The following is a 15988-nucleotide window of genomic DNA, read 5'->3' as shown; positions in this document are numbered from 1 at the left end:
AATAGTACTTGATTCATGAACATCCCTGAACAAGATTGAATAAACATATTTCCTGAAAGTATGTTGATTACAATGAAAGTTATGGTAGTTTTTGTTTTGTTTTGTTTTTGTTTGTTTTTTTGCTGCAATTAAAGGGGAAGTTAAGTCAAAACCTTTCCTTGCAATAATATATTGTCTGCATTCCCACCAGTCTAAACATAAGATTCTGATTGATACAGCGCTTGTGGAATATGAATTAAGCAGAAAAATCTACCCGTTTTTATCCATCTCCCAAGGGCGGCCATTTTGCCTTGGACTGCCACTTGCTGTCAAGTGAAAATGACAGCAAAGCACCTAAGTGCTCAGATAGTGCTCATCATGGCTCACCTGTTTTCTAGGTTTGGTCATCTGACGTAAGCAAGCTCTTAGGCACGGTGTTGTAATTTTTGTGTCATAAGTCTAAGGACCAAGGAAATGTTTCCAACTGTTCCAACAACCCCAAATTGACTTTTACCTTCAAAATCCTTGAGTGAAACAAATACCGGTATTTCACTCACCACTTTTTAGATGTTTTGGCTTTTGAGGAATATAAATGATCTCACATTTCTTTAAACTGTTATGTTTAGTGCTAATAACAAGTCCCCCCATTTTTGTGCCCAAACTCCTCACTCTGCTGTGCCTGAAGCTCTCTCTTTTCTCTCTTCTTCTGCTCTTTCTTCATTCGCCTCTTCTCTCTGCTCAGGTCCTTCAAAGCTGTTTTAGAGCTGGTGACCCAGGCATTGTAAGCCAGCTAAGAATAAGACGTGCATAAAATACATTAAATGTTGAGGAACTTTTGACATGGAGGTTTGTTTTTCCCCCCCCCCCCCCCCCTTTTTCTGTTGTCTTCTGGCTTCAACAAACCTGAAAAGCAGATTTCTTCTTTGGGGGTTCCTCCTCTTTCTTCTCTGGATCCTCCTCTTCCTCCTCTTCACTGTCACTCTCAAACAGATGGTAGCCACAGTTGTTTTCCACTGTGTGATATAGAACAATGTCACACGGACAACACCTAGAGCAGCATCCCTCCAGTACCTTAGATCTACCATTTTCTCTGTCGTCATTATTTCCCACTCACTCACAGGGTACATACAGACAAGCCACCATTCACACATGTTTTCACGTATGAACAATTTAAAGTCATTCGTTAACCCAACAACATGCAACTCATAGGTGAAGGTTTGATTCCAAGCATCAAGTTACTCCAAACACCTTTAAAATAAATGTGCACACCTGTTGTAATATTAATGATGCATTTGTACGACACTAAAGGGTGTGTGTAATCGACTATTCATTGTTCTGTTATCTGTTTGTGTGGCATCACTTTATCATGTACCTCCAGGCCGTGAGACCCAAGGCTTCCACCATTTCCCTGCATCCCTCTTTGCCTTTTCCTCTTCATCTGGAAGACATTGATCAGTCTGTCCATCGCTATTTATATTTGTAGAATGCTATTTCAGTTGTTGTGTGAACGCTGAATGACAAGCATTCATCAGGAAGCATGTAACCCAAATATGTGTCAGAAAACAATCGCATTCATTATCGTGTGATACCCAGTGTCTCAGGCCTCCGATCAAGCGGAAGCCCCTCTTTGTCTGCTGGCGTTGGGCGACTCTTCTGTTTGGATTTGATCTTCTCCATCCTACAGGCAGATACGGAAAGTTTACTAATGTTTTGTTTGTAACAATTATTACAAATACAAAAGTATTGGACAACCTGGCCATTCCAGCTACAGGAAGGATTTGTAGGTTTCCCAAACCTCGGAAGCAGACACATACAACTGTCTAAAACATTTGTAGTGTAACTACATAGTGTAATTACACTGTAATTACACATTTCAGTGGAGAAAAATTAAGATTTATTAATTTAAGGTTTTCGTCCCTTCCTGCATCAAATTCATTAATTGATTAGAGGCGTGTACCAATTAATTCGGTCCATATACTCTTTTAGGAAAAATGGGAGCATGAAGGAAACAGATTCGCTGTCTTATTTGGCTATTTGCTTTCGACTTTGTGTCCTACTGTTTCTTCAGTGTCTCCACAGATTTCTTCTCCATCTCCAACCGGGCTGCAACTTGCTTTTTCACCTTGGCCTCAAACAACTCAGCACCCCTAAGAGGTCAAGAGAGACATTTTGGAAAAAGAAAATGTTAATGTTAGTTCAAACAAAAATCTATGCTGATATCCAAACCACCACGATCTTTTCATCAACAAATAAACCACATAGGAAAACCAGGAAAGCAAGCCATTGCCATTAAAATTCACATTGTTTTCTGACATGTATCCAATTTTTATACAAGGGTCTATATCATGGTCTGGGAGGCCTATAGAGCTGACAAAAGGCCAACGACACCCTGTAGTTAAGCTAATGAACCACTACACAATCAGTGGCAACTATTTGCCAGAAAGTTTTTTTAATGTTGCTTTCCGAAAGACCATAACAATTCGAAAACCTTGTTCCTGTTCCAAGTATTATTGGTTTATTATGATAAATATGATTCTTATTTGGCAGACCTGGAGGCCAATATCTTGGCAGACTTGAGGTCTGCCACCACATAGAGGAAGTAGTAGCTGAGGAAGACCCTCCTCTGTGCTAATAGGACGGTGAAACAGATTGCATCCCACACGATGCCGGCCTCGCCTTCGGGCAACTCACACTCGTCATCCGGCTCGGCTGAAAAACACAAAAAGAACAATATTATGATTACATTATACAGTTATTAGACATCTATCCGTTCATTTTCTATACCTCATATTGTGGTTGTGTGGGAGCTGGATGTTTTCTCAACTAACTTACATTAAAGCTGGCCAAACTAGTCACCAATGGCAGGGCATTAAAGCAGATCTTCTAATCACTACTTCACAATGCTGCTCTCAATGGATGTACAATTGAATCTTTGTTTTAATCCTGAACCACAGTCAATGTCATCTTAACAGAAAGAGTGACATTTCTGCACCATCACAATCCTTCAGGCCACACACACAGATGTACGATAATACCATGGAACTTCGAAATAGAAGTCCTACATTTGACCTAAAAGTCACTTTTTTATCAAAGTTAAAGAATGCTGTTTGGTTGGTATTAGTGTTTACATGGGGAAGTAGTTTTAGACTTAAGAATATTTTTAAATGAGTCACAGTGAAATATAGAGACATCAAGGTCAATCAGCGGCAACATAGACACTCACGGACATCGTAGCCTTTTATGGTGCAGAACATGCTGAAGGCCTGAATTAACCAGCAGCCATTTTTCAACAGGCTGCCCAAGTAGGCACAGGAGCCGAGCTGAAGAGAGAAATTCAAGAAACAACGGCGCATTACATCTCGAAATGCAACAAACTAGACATATCTATTGACACATGCCTCACGTTCAGTTAGGGTTGTACGAAAACACCTTAGTTATCCACTCAGTATTCATCTTATCATTTTGGACAATTGTGGTGTGGGCAAACAAGCCCAACTGTGTTTGTCTGTCCTCAAAAATGCTCATCCGGATAAATGCACAGAAATTCCCGCATGCAAAGTAGGAGAACAACTCTATATTTCTTTCACTTTTCACTTCCTGTTTAGGTCGAATGACCAGGTGTCCCAATAAATTTGACCAGTCATTGTGATCCCTCTAGAATGATGGAAAATTCTGACTACTTATGCCAAGAATGTTATATCGGGATCCAAATGTTTTCACTTTGGTTAACATAATAATACATGAATCCTACGACATTACCAGCAGGCGTGTACAGTACTATTTGTTGGGTAACGTAGTGTCTGACAAGGTCAGTGAACTCACAGAAAGGAGGTTCTTCATGGCGATCACAAAGCAGGTGTAGCCAATGAGCCAGTCCCACAAGCGCAGGATGTATTTGACAGGCTGCATCAGCACACTGCTTCCAAACAACATGAAGTAGAAGCAGGCCACCAGGTAGCCCATACAAAAGATGTTGATGCGAGTGGTGCCCGTGATGAAGATGAGGCACAGCACCAGCCAAAAGAAGTAGCTGAATACGAACACCTTCACCATGTCAAGGTAAGACCTGGGTACAAAGATGTATATATATTTTTTGTTTTTTGGGGCGGGGGCTGTCTGACCAGTTTGAGCAATCAGCAGTGTGCACCCTGACAATAACAAGACAGTTGATGTGAATACTGTGATGAGATCTCGCTACATGTCGTCGTCAAAACAAAACATCAAGTCAGCATCAAGTCTAAGACATTGGCACGACAAATTCTAGTGTGTTGCAGGGAAAATGATGAACGTTGACACGGCTGTATAATTTCTGATTCTTATAAAATTATGACTTATTGTTAGAGTGCAGGAAAACCCCTCCATTTCAAACTCATTACTCTTAACCCTCCTGTTGTCCTCATTTCCTGTACACACCCTGTGTCCTCTGGGTCAAAATGACCCATCTTCACTAAACCCCCCAAATAAGCAGCTAAATTGAATTTTAAACACAAAATGTCATATTACTTGACGAACCAACTTGTCCTTCACCACATTATGTGTGATATAGTTCTCCCTCTTCACTTGGATTTCTATAGCTTAAGAAAAGGAAAAAAATGTGCGAAAATGAGTTACGGATGCATTTGTATTCATTCCAATGACTAAAGTTTCTTTCTTTCTTTTCCTCCAGTAAACTATTTAGGACAATACAATACAAGACAAAAATATGAAAAACAAGATAACCCATTCAACTAATTAGCACATGTAGCGCAGTATGCAAGTGCACAGCCTCTGCAGATATATTTCTTTCACCTATAGCACACAGTATGTGTTTTACAGTCCTTCTTTTGAGGGCAGAACTGGCATTTCTTCTTCTTACTTGCCCTCGCTGGGGAAGTGGCTGTGGAAGGTGGATCATCAGGTTTCTCAGGAGCTCCTGTACGTTTTGTTCTGCATGCCTGCCTTGTTGGTTGTATGCTGCTGAGGACCATGTTATTTTGCCATTTTTTGAAAGGAAAGTCTGTCTTTCAGCTTCAGGAATTTCTTCTTGTTCTGAAGATGATTCATCATACTCTGGGTTATATTCCTCCCCATCTTCTTCTGATACATCCTCTACTTCCTCTTCTGAATCAGTTGTCTTGCTGGACAGCAGAAAAAAATCAGCTCTAGAGCCTCTTCAATGTCATAATGCACACTCATGGCGTCAGCACAGAGAGAATTCGGAGTCCTGTCATCTGTAACACCTTTATACCCCCTTGAAATCCACAAAAAAAGAGTTCTGCCATCTTCGAGAACGGCACCTATCTTGCCTTGTTTATGTCTGCTACTGTCTCGTTCACGTGTTCTACTAATTGATCTGAGACACAACTTAAACATTGAAACATTCTATGGTGTGTAAATAACTTTGTGACCTTGATTTCAACCCTATTTGCCTCATGGGTCATTTTGACCCGAAGACCACCTTTGTACTTTTTTTTGTACAGCTTCCATGGAAATGTGAATAAAAAAAACATTTCAAATTTTCTGCAGTTGGGGCCAATCTAGGAAAAGTCATAAAATTTCAAGTTAAAAATATATAATTTAGGGGGTTTTTGGGGCGTTTTTAACACAGTGACGGGTCATTTTGACCCGAGGACAACAGGAGGGTTAAAAAATAAATAGCTCATCGTCGATTGTATTTTGAAAAAAAAATGCTGCAGAAGTCTGCATGTACATGCACATGCAACATAAGCGCTCCATAACTTCCACTAACAACCCAGTTTAAACTTAGCTCTGACATACAAAGTATTGTGGCATCCCTCTTGGATTGTAGACAGAGGACAAAAAAAAATGTGAGAAGGTGAATTTGTGACTAGCTAACAATGCGAATTGATGCCGATTTGTTGAATTGAACTACAATTTTTTTTTCTCATAATGTTCATTCTTTTTATTTCCAGTATGATCCTAAGACTCAATTGCACTTTCTAGCTATTCCGGACCTGCAGTGAAGGAAGTTGTCCACAGGTATGAACTGGTTGCAGCAGCTGGGGTCAAGACTGCGGCTGATCTCCACGTTGTCGCCAGCCAGCAGTCGCACCGCTGCCCGATTCTCCTCCTCAAACACCTGCCACTGCAAGGAGGAGCACAGCAGCAACAGATGGTCGTCTGCATAGAGGAACCAAAGAGAGAGATAGGAATTTATCTGAAACAAAGTAACAACTTCCACTGGTTCTATTTTTAGATGTTAAGTTTTATGTGATTTTTTTTAAGAGTTAAGAACAAAATGACAAGACAGTTTAGAAAACCATCATAGAAGATAGAAAAAAACCCCAGATTTTCTTTCTTTTTTTTGAGAACTCTGCTTAGCAAAAAGAAGAGGAAACATCTACATAAACATGGGTTTAATTATCTAATGTGTATGTTTCTTTGACCCTCTCTGCGTGTGCTGGATTACACAAAAACTTTTTTCAATCAAAACTTTGTAGAGAGGTCGATATACTCACAGAATATGAATAAGGGATTGGGACTCATGGCAAAATCTGGCATATAAAACCATTTGATGACATTTGAGGTCAAAGGTTGAACTGCAGTCCTCCAGGGGTAATCTAAAAGGCAATACAAGCAAAAACAACTCAAATGATCATTCATCCATTTTTCTGTGTTCCACAGAGCTTGTGCACGTCAGCGTCACGTGTGAAATGGAGCCTATCCCATCTGACTTCTGGTGAGCGACCCACGTCGACAAACTACAATTCAGTCACATTCACATCTACAGACAATTTAAAGTCTTTAACCCTTTCATCCACCTGATACCATGATAAGCCGTCCACTGTAGTAACCGCCGTCCCTGAAAGGGTTAATTAACAAACCGTGTGTCTTCGATTTGGAAGCCTGACACGACAGAAAGATTTGAACCCGTATCTGAGGGAAACTGCTATTCCTATATAATACTGTACATCAAATCAAACATAACAAAAAATATGAGATGATAATAAGAGAGAGTCACCGACAATGTAGTGGAACACTAGCCTGACTTCACTGCAGGCCGTCGGGGTTCAACGCCCGCTCAATTGACTGGTGACCAGTCCAGGTTGTAGTTTGTCTTTTGCCCAAAGTCATCCAGGTTAGGCTATAACTCACTCGCAACCGAATTGAGGACAAGCACGACAGAAAAAGGATGGCTGGAAAATCAAAAGGATTTTACAGTAATAGAATCGAATGGGGCAGTGTCCCAATATGTGGCAAAATAGCATGCTACTTTTTCAAATGCAATAGCGTTGTAATTCAGTAATTGTAAACATGATTCATCGTATAATTCGTATTGTCTTATATTACAGTGCTAATTTTTAGACTCTATTTTGTCCAACTTGCCACCTCCCTGTGTCCGAGAGCCATTGGACTCTAGTTGCCAAGGAATCAGTGCAATGACACTAATGTTAACCATTATTGTCATGGTACATGAAATTTGCCAAACAACAGATATTCGTAATATGTGACGCGAAGAGAAAAAATTCCATCGTCATAGACCGATGCGCCTGAATTCTGACGATATTTTACTGTGTCTGGATCTGTGCGATTCCGCGCATTCACTTTTCTTTAGAAATTCGGCCGTACCAACACACAGAGCAGGAGGGATTCCGATGCAGATTAAGTACTGCAGCACTATGAGGCCCGCTGTGAAGCAGCAGTATTTAGGCCACACCTCCCCGATCGCCTTCCTGCGTCGCCGCGACACAACAGCCATCAAAGCGCCAGAGTGAAGCATGGCGTAGAAATCCATCCTCTGACCAATCACGTTCACCGCCACAATCAAACTCATCTGAAAGAGTACAGTACATGAAAGATTAAGATGTTAAGGAGCTACTTGAAATGGACCGATAAGGACAATACTTGTCACCGGACTGAAAGCTCACCTCTAGTCCAAATTTGTAGAAGAAGAAATTGACAAAGTATTTAATGCAGGGTCGGATGCCATGGTCCAGGTGCTGCCTGGTGATCCCGTGGAAGAGGATGCTGAAGGGTGGCGGCTTCAGGTTGTTATGGAGACGGAAATAGACCTGGTGCCGATGGACAGTCGCTTCAAACGCCAGCAGACCCAACACCATCAGATGATTCTAACACGCACGAGATGACGATACGATGATGGATGTCATGGATGAACGGTATATATGACTACACCATGTGGACAAAAGTATTGGGACACATAGGGTGACATTGAGAAGCAACGGGAATTTGCGTTAATGTTATTGTAGCACATGGAATCCTACCCTGAGGCAGGGAAGGATTCTTCCTTCACACTTGAGCAGGGCGCCGCACCAGTAGATGGGATCTACGGGCTCCATATAGAGGACGGATCTCTTCAGCAGTTCCATCATGTTCCCCCTCATTTCCATGCCAACTTCCAAGGTCGAGGAGTTGGATGAGACCAGGTTCTGAGACAGAAAAATTGGCAAATTGAAAATGATAAGTTATTTGTTCTTAAAAAACGGTAACAATCCATTCTATAGGTGTCTGATCTCTTCAGAAAAGCTTCGAGTTAATGTATTTATTTATTCACTTACCTTGATGTTATTGAATATATCTCCTTTCTTTTTAGTAAAGCATTTAACTCATCTATCCTTTCCATTTTTGTCATAAATATGTTAGCAATGTATGATTTTATCCATCCATCCATTTTCTCAGCTGTCTTCGGGCAGTAGGCTGGGGACACCCTGAACCGGGTGCCAGCCAATTACAGGGCACACAGAGACGAACAATCATCCGCGCTCAGACGGGGACAAGTGTTTAACCAGCCTGTCATGCATGTTTTTTTGGAATGTGCAAGGAAGCCGGAGTACCCGGAGAAAACCCACGCAGGCCCAGGGAGAACATACAAACTCCACACAGGAAGGCCGGAGCTGGGATCGAACTCACAACCTCTGCACTGTGAGGTCGACGCGCTAACCACTGGACCACCGAGCCACCCCTATATGAATTTATTTCAAAGAACTTATTCTCTTTTCTTTTTTCTTTTTTTTTAAATCTTTAGTTCGAGCTCTTTGACAAGAAAGAGAGTATTTTGGTCAAGCCAGGAGATTCCATCAGCCAAATGATTTCTTTTTAACTGATCTTTTTAGTAAAGCTTTTTCACCCTGTGTTGACTTGACTTCATGTATGACCGGCGTTCTAGAAAAAATAAAGCTTGATTCGGTTTTATCAGGTTGACGTCTCCATCATTCAAAGTGGCAAACCGGTAGTGTGAAATACTACGACATCACCCACATGCAAGAGAGGGACTCACTGCTGTGCAGTTGGAGGAGTAATCGAGGGGTTTGATGACCTTCAGCTGGTAAAACATCTTGCACACCACCATGACGCAGGCCCACACGGCGGACACGCTGGATGCCGTGGGCCGTAACCGTTGAAACGGGATCGCAAAGACCCACAGAACCAGGAAGAGAAAGTTCATGAGCGAAACCTGTCAAGATGAACAATGGAAAAATGATCACAACCATAAATCTTTTAACAGTTGTTTATGCCTGTCCATTAGTCTGTACTCCACCTCTTTCAAGGACACCCAGATGATACCAGAAGACACTACTTTGAAGCCATGGAGCTCCATTAGTCTCCAACTCAGCTCCTGAAGTTTCTGCAGGCCTAAGACAGCCTGAATGAGCAGCAGGCTCGCCCGGTTCACAATCACAACCCACTTGTCCTCACAACTGCTGGCCATAGTGTCTGAGAGGAAGAGAAAAATCTGTCAGTGAAGCTGATGAAAGAGCCACAATTATTGAAAGAACATCAGCCATTTATAGTACTGACAAAAAAAAAACAAGAATAACAACAACAACAACAAAAACAACAATGTGATAGGACAAGCAAATCAAAGCATTTATTTTTATGTTGAATCATCTGTCAATTTACCATACCACTTCCATCAATCACTTAATGCAGCTTTGTCTATAGAGCGCTTTCATAGATGAAAATCTAACTCAAAATGCTTCACATTAATAAAATCCCCCCCCCCCTCTGAACTTTATATTGATTTTGGAAAAGAATCACACAGAGCCTAGCAAATTGTGTTACCTTCTTCCTTCATTTCTTTCTGTCCCTCCTCGCCACCTGCTTCTGAGCTCATCTGGAGTTCAATGATATCCAAAGTCTCTTGGCTTTTCCCACTGCTTATGTTCTCCTTCAGAAGTCTGAAAGAAAAAAAATAACTTCCAAAATCGAACACCCTGAAGGTTGGAAGATTTGGAAGACTTTTGAAGAAAAATGCTTTCAACGTTGCACAAAAGCTTTCGCAAGACATTCGGACGTCTTTTCTTTTATCTTTTCTTTTTGACATTACTCAGTTTCCGTTTTCTAATGCTTACCTTTCCCGGAGCTTTTCAATGTCTTGTTTAATACTGGAAAGAGAAGAGGAAGAGAGAGAGAAAGAAAAGAGAGAGAGATTGCATTTCGGGCTCATTCATCAGTCAAAAAATAATTCAAAATTTGCATGTTTTAACACTTGCTATAGTGTAGAGATAATTAATTTGAATAGCTCTATCCTGTACACACTTGTTAAAAATAAAATGTAGAATATGGACATTTTTCATGTTATTTTTGTGCACAATTGAATTTTCAAATGCTTTTTTGTTTCGCTTTTACTTTTCTGCTCTATGCAGCTTTTACATGATGGTGTCTCTGGTGCAAAATCAATATCATGTCACTTCAGCTGAAAACATGCAAGAAGGAATGATGACTTACAGGTCAGAAATCATGGAGACTGAATTTCTGAGTTCTTCTTCTCTAAGTAAAGAATGGATGAAGAAAAAAAAAACAAGGGCATTTAATAGATGCTTTTTTTTAAACTACGGGGACCCTAAAATAATGAAGATTAAAAAAAAGTTCAAAAAAACTACCCTCACACACCTGGGCACTTGTCTGACGGGGACATTGTCGATATCACTGAGGGTCAGGAAGTCGGAGTTGAAGTAATGCAGCTGGAGAATACAAGCCAATAGGAAGGCCGCGGGAAGTAGGATACGGGCAAAAAGCTCCACCGTGTCAAAGCGTTCCAAACCCAGATCTCGAAGACTAATAGAGGATACAAGGTCAAACTCAAACTCAAAATCTGTGTGTCATACACTTCTACTCACCCATCCTCGGACATGCCCATGATCTGTCGGAAAAGTGCGGACACGCTTCGGAATTGGTACATGTAGATGACGATTAACACCAGCATAGAGTAGCCGACCACCACCGCCCAGAACATCTTCAGGTAGCGACGCCACAAGTCAAAACGAACCTAAGTTACAGAAACATAGCAGGACATCATAACATGGCACCTGCATTAATGTAAGCTTCTGTTATATTATTATTATAATTTTATGTTTGAGCATCATATCCTTTCATGTTAAAATTACCTAAATTACATTCTGTTGTTTAATAATTGCGCAGACTTGTTTTTATGTTGATAGCTTCTGATTGGCTGTCGAAGTAAGGAAAAGCAGGAAGTAATTTAGTTAGCAGGAAGAGCGTGTTTTCGATCGTACTGCGGTGCGGACGTCCTTTCAATAAAGCTGCGTTCAAACGGAGTCAGTCTCTCCTTTTGTCGTTTCGTAAAGTAGAGATATCCATTCAAAAACAACGAACCCCTCAATTTACATCATGAATAACACTGGGATCCTTTTGAAATACAAGCTGAAAGGAGAGCTTTAATGTGGGACCATGTTGATGAAATAATACTGCACCATATAAAGTTTGTTGTAAATATTGCAATGCTGCAAATACCGGTAGCTACACTACAGTAAACGATGTAACGGTCCCCTGGCCCAGGATGTTTATTTTATCTGCATTCCCTAAACGTTTTTTATTTTCCATTTCCATGTTGACAAATTTTTCAGTAAGCAAAGGTAGACAGACAATTGTCACTATTTACTTTTTACATAGCACGTTTGTGAATTTCTTTAAGAAGAAACGGGGTGAATTCATTTGGAAAAACTGTCAACGAATCAATGATGGCTCATTAACGTTCCTGTTTATCTTTCAAGGAAGTACCGTCCCTATTCCTGAAAACAAATAGACCACAGGGTTGCTGACAGTATCCAAATGGAGAATTAATGGTGTCTTGTACCCACCACCTTTGCAGCCATTAGGCCTTTGTGTGCTAAGTGTGCAGCGTGTATCTAAAAGGTCAGCAGAAAGATAAGAAGGGCGAGGAAAACCAGGAAAATGAGAGCGAAAATGGATGTGTGTGCATTTATCAGTTGAAATCAATAGAGAGGGCCACTTTGGGTATGTTTATGCCTTGCCTGGGTTTAGATACCATTGAAGACCTCCTGAAGAGCTGAAACTTTGTAAAAATTACTTAGATGTCAGTCTCATGAGGGGAAAAAAGAGCTGCATCACAATTTCGGCCTTGACAAAAAATAGGTAATACTCTTTTGACTGACGCTGTCAGAGATTATCGTGGTTGTGGCTGTGGCAGTGTTGTACAACTGTACTGCGTCATTCTGATTGAGAGACATTTCTAATATTTAGACACTTATTCAGGTAACCAGAGCAACTCGAATAACACATTGGGGGTTGGATCACAGACCTGGTACAGGACGACGAAGGAGAGGAAGAGAACAATGTAAAGAATCTTGTAGACAACCACCTGAGCAAGTGATACAAAGTCAACATTAGATATGATACATTTCTATTACGATCATATTTTCTACGCATCTATGACCACAAATTTGAAACACGGTAGGCTTTATCGTTATGACTGGCGTAGCTCTGCGCAAAGATGGGTTAGACGGAAGACGTGCTGTTGGTAATTTCACAGATGAGTATAAGCCAATGGATCTGTGATAGGGAAGGCTGGCCGCCGTGGGAGGGCTCACTGTCGTCTTCAATCAAGGCCAATCAAATGCGGCTAATTAATGCGCCAAGCACTCGAGTTTCAATATGGTGGAAGAACATCTGCGCTGTGAGGTGGACATTTTTGACATTCCGTTCGTGTGCCGCCCCCCCCCCCCCCCCCCTCATAGCTGTGCCGCCCAGTGGAATGATTTTAAAAGTATCATAAAATGATTCAGAGGATTTGAGGCCCACTGCTCACATATTTCTGAATGCAAAGCGTCGCATTTGACCAGAATGTCTCCGGTGCGCCAGCCACTTCGATTAAGTCTGAACAGGCGTAAGGTTTAGATCGACTCTCTGCCACCAAACTGCCACTCTGCCAAGTGCATCTCCATGATTATAATTCTGCTGCACCATCGCACCCAGCTTGGTTGAGGCTGTTCTGCCAAATTAGCGAACAAGTGCAGCGAGACTTGCGTCGATACAAAAATCAGGATCCGCCGGCATTAAAGAAGGCATTAAAATAAAGCCTTCTATGTGCATTGTTAGCCTACTGTACACCCGTTAGCCCCGTCAGATACTTGTAGCTTCTATTCTTAATTACAGTAGAGTAGAATAATTACAGCCAACTAGTGGCCACCATCTTTTTCCTGATAGGAAAAAAAAACATTTGAAATGAGGCCTTTGTTTGTTCAAGTTGACCAAGCACCGAGAGGTCGTCACTCTTTCAAGTTAATAGATACCAGTACGGCATTATTCAACCAGACCTAGCAAACGGCGTCAACTGTGTTAAACATCTCATAATCGTTAAAGTTATGTGCTATGAACTAATTTCTTTAACGTGAGTTCTTTGGACTGTTTATTAGTGCATGCATACCGTTCCAGAGAAGCTGACCACAAAGAACATGGAGCAACAGAAAAGGATCCAGTATTTAACCAGGACCCCTTTCACTCCTGAGATGAGCATGGCCACAATTGGTGACGGCTGGTTTTCTTCTGCTGAAAAATAAGAATCAAACTTTTAACACACATTAAGTGATATGAACTCTCGGTGACAAACAAAGAGAATGAAATTACGTTGAATAACTTTGATTTCATCAAGTGAGCTGGCCTTCAGCCTCTGCTCCTCTTGTCTTTCCTGCAGCTGCTGACGAAACATCAACCAGAAGCTGAAGCTGTAGAAAACCTGCATACATAGCAACACTTCAGTCTTGGCAAAGATTGACGTTCTTCTCCACTTCTTCTTCTTCACTCTAAACAACACCCCATTTTAGATAGCCCTTCTTTCCGGGTGTCTTTACATTACCTTAGGTCCCAAGTGGATGCAGGGTGCAGGGTGATAACTATTCAGGTCAAAATCCGCGATGACAGCCGGGGGCAGACCCGGGTACAGCTCAGCCCGGCTCAGGCGCAACCCGCTGACAAAGCCCAAAACCACGAGGACGGTGCTGTATACAGCCAGGAAAGGGGCCGACATCATGGCGTATCGCCGTCGGTCTCGCATCATCCAGATGATGCAGGACCATACCAGCAGGGCAAAGGTCAGCCAGTTGTTGTAGGTGATACTCCACACCTTCAGAGCAGACAGGATGAATAGCACAAAAGTATTGCTGAAGTTAACTTATCAGGGTGGTTTTTGGGCGGGGGGGTTTGTTTTTACAATTTTTTTGGACAGCTTCCATATTTCAAAGCGCGGCCCCGTTGTTGTGCAATGCTTTCACAAATACATTGGCTCCGCACAGTTCAGTGCCAATTTAGTGACAAGTTGGCTATATTGAGCGATGTTTCAGAAACCTCCAGTGACTTTATTTAAAAAAAAAAACATTTGTGACTTTAAATCCCATGAAGAAACAAATTACATGAGCAGAATCATTATTACATTGTTTCACACAGCTAAACAACATTGATTTGTGTTATTTCTGAGGAAGTTGCTCGAAGCTTATTTGGTATCCATAGAGATAAAGCGAAGTCCAGAAGAGAAAACAACGAATAATGTTATTTTCATTTGCATTTTCTCAAGCGTTGTAATCCCCGAAAGCTTCATCCTCTTTTTTTCTTTTTTTTTTTTTTTGCGTTTCACCGAGAAGTAATTACGCCAAAATGCAAATTTAAACATCAACTCTTTTACTCTTTGAGAATTTCATCATGGAAAGAGTTTATCATCATTTGTTTCCGCCAACATGTGGCAATTAATCTACCATTAGAGTTTGCTGGTTCCACAAAAAAATAAAAATAAAAAGTAAAAATTAGAAAGCTAATGCGATTGTTTTTGCTTGTTGTTTATGTAAACATTATGTCTCATTAGGTATAGCCAAATTAAACACACAGGCACGGTAAAGTAACCATTAGGCTGATGGGTTGACTAAATGCTCAAGATTATTTGATTCAGGCTATTTTAACAGTTTCAGAGCAACTGTGCATTCCGTGGCAATGAGTCCATGAAATTTCCTGGTCAGGCTTACTGTACAGCGGACTAATGACATAATTAGAACACTAAAATCCATATTAGATTTACTCCCTTGGACATTTGGGAGCACTTTGGGGTTGTTCTAGATACATCCACTCAATTACGAATCTATTTATAATTCATAGTTGATCGCTGACTTCCTACCATCATGATGATGAGGCCGCTGACATAGCTGTGTTTTTGGATCAGTCTACCAAAGATGACCAAACCACTTGGCCCTGAGTCGGGAGGAGTCATTTCGGTAAGACTTGCCAAGGACTGGCCCGTCCTTTCCATTTCACTTTGGCTCTCTGTCTCAAGTAGAAGAGATGAACAAAACAGGGAACAATATTATCAGCTATTTTTAACATCCAGGGCAGCAATAAACTAAAAAAGGAATGAAAACATCCTTTGATGTATTCGATTGTGTGTACCAGGTGTTGGCAAATTTATCCCTTCATACTGTGGGAGAGGATAACAGTTGGTATATCCGGCACCCCCCAGCAAGCTTCCTTGATCCTCTCCATAGACACCTTGCCATGAATGATCCCTCATTAAGATCATTGGCTTTCGAAAGAGAATATGCATAGTGGTGAAAATTAGGACCATGCAAGTCTTGTTTGTGTGGACGAAAGAACTCTAAATTCTAACATTTGCACCTCATTTGGTAGATAGGGTTCCTCTTCTGTGCTGCTCAAAAGCTGAAATTAGGGAAAAACAAGTTCAGGATCATTTCTTTGAACTGTTTCGACATACCAGTACCGGTAAATGTTTGGATGGAAATAGTGCCAAAAT

At 41.1% G+C, this 15988-nt stretch overlaps 1 protein-coding gene across 1 annotated transcript in view; it reads right to left on the bottom strand.

Annotated features, from left to right (window-relative positions):
- Positions 1-15988, bottom strand: part of LOC147210167 (piezo-type mechanosensitive ion channel component 2) — a 37702-nt gene that overhangs the window by 11393 nt on the left and 10321 nt on the right. Inside the window, exons 9-35 of the mRNA XM_086129261.1 lie at positions 15853-15894; positions 15636-15760; positions 15359-15527; positions 14054-14320; positions 13825-13933; positions 13625-13746; positions 12500-12559; positions 11058-11206; positions 10831-10995; positions 10666-10707; positions 10290-10322; positions 10000-10115; positions 9476-9651; positions 9215-9391; positions 8202-8366; positions 7848-8048; positions 7549-7753; positions 6438-6539; positions 5934-6099; positions 3802-4045; positions 3203-3299; positions 2529-2688; positions 2037-2126; positions 1569-1657; positions 1352-1417; positions 883-992; positions 649-769 (exon numbers count right to left, since the gene is read on the bottom strand). Of these exons, the coding sequence (XP_085985387.1) occupies positions 649-769; positions 883-992; positions 1352-1417; positions 1569-1657; positions 2037-2126; positions 2529-2688; positions 3203-3299; positions 3802-4045; positions 5934-6099; positions 6438-6539; positions 7549-7753; positions 7848-8048; positions 8202-8366; positions 9215-9391; positions 9476-9651; positions 10000-10115; positions 10290-10322; positions 10666-10707; positions 10831-10995; positions 11058-11206; positions 12500-12559; positions 13625-13746; positions 13825-13933; positions 14054-14320; positions 15359-15527; positions 15636-15760; positions 15853-15894 (3568 nt within the window). The remainder of the gene's footprint in view (positions 1-648; positions 770-882; positions 993-1351; positions 1418-1568; positions 1658-2036; positions 2127-2528; positions 2689-3202; positions 3300-3801; positions 4046-5933; positions 6100-6437; positions 6540-7548; positions 7754-7847; positions 8049-8201; positions 8367-9214; positions 9392-9475; positions 9652-9999; positions 10116-10289; positions 10323-10665; positions 10708-10830; positions 10996-11057; positions 11207-12499; positions 12560-13624; positions 13747-13824; positions 13934-14053; positions 14321-15358; positions 15528-15635; positions 15761-15852; positions 15895-15988) is intronic.

This window comes from Hippocampus guttulatus, chromosome 1, assembly GCF_054856545.1.
Source record: "Hippocampus guttulatus isolate MCC_2025c chromosome 1, RoL_Hgut_1.0, whole genome shotgun sequence".
In the NCBI taxonomy this organism is placed as follows: Eukaryota; Metazoa; Chordata; class Actinopteri; order Syngnathiformes; family Syngnathidae; genus Hippocampus; species Hippocampus guttulatus.
This window is presented reverse-complemented; position numbering and strand designations above follow the sequence as displayed.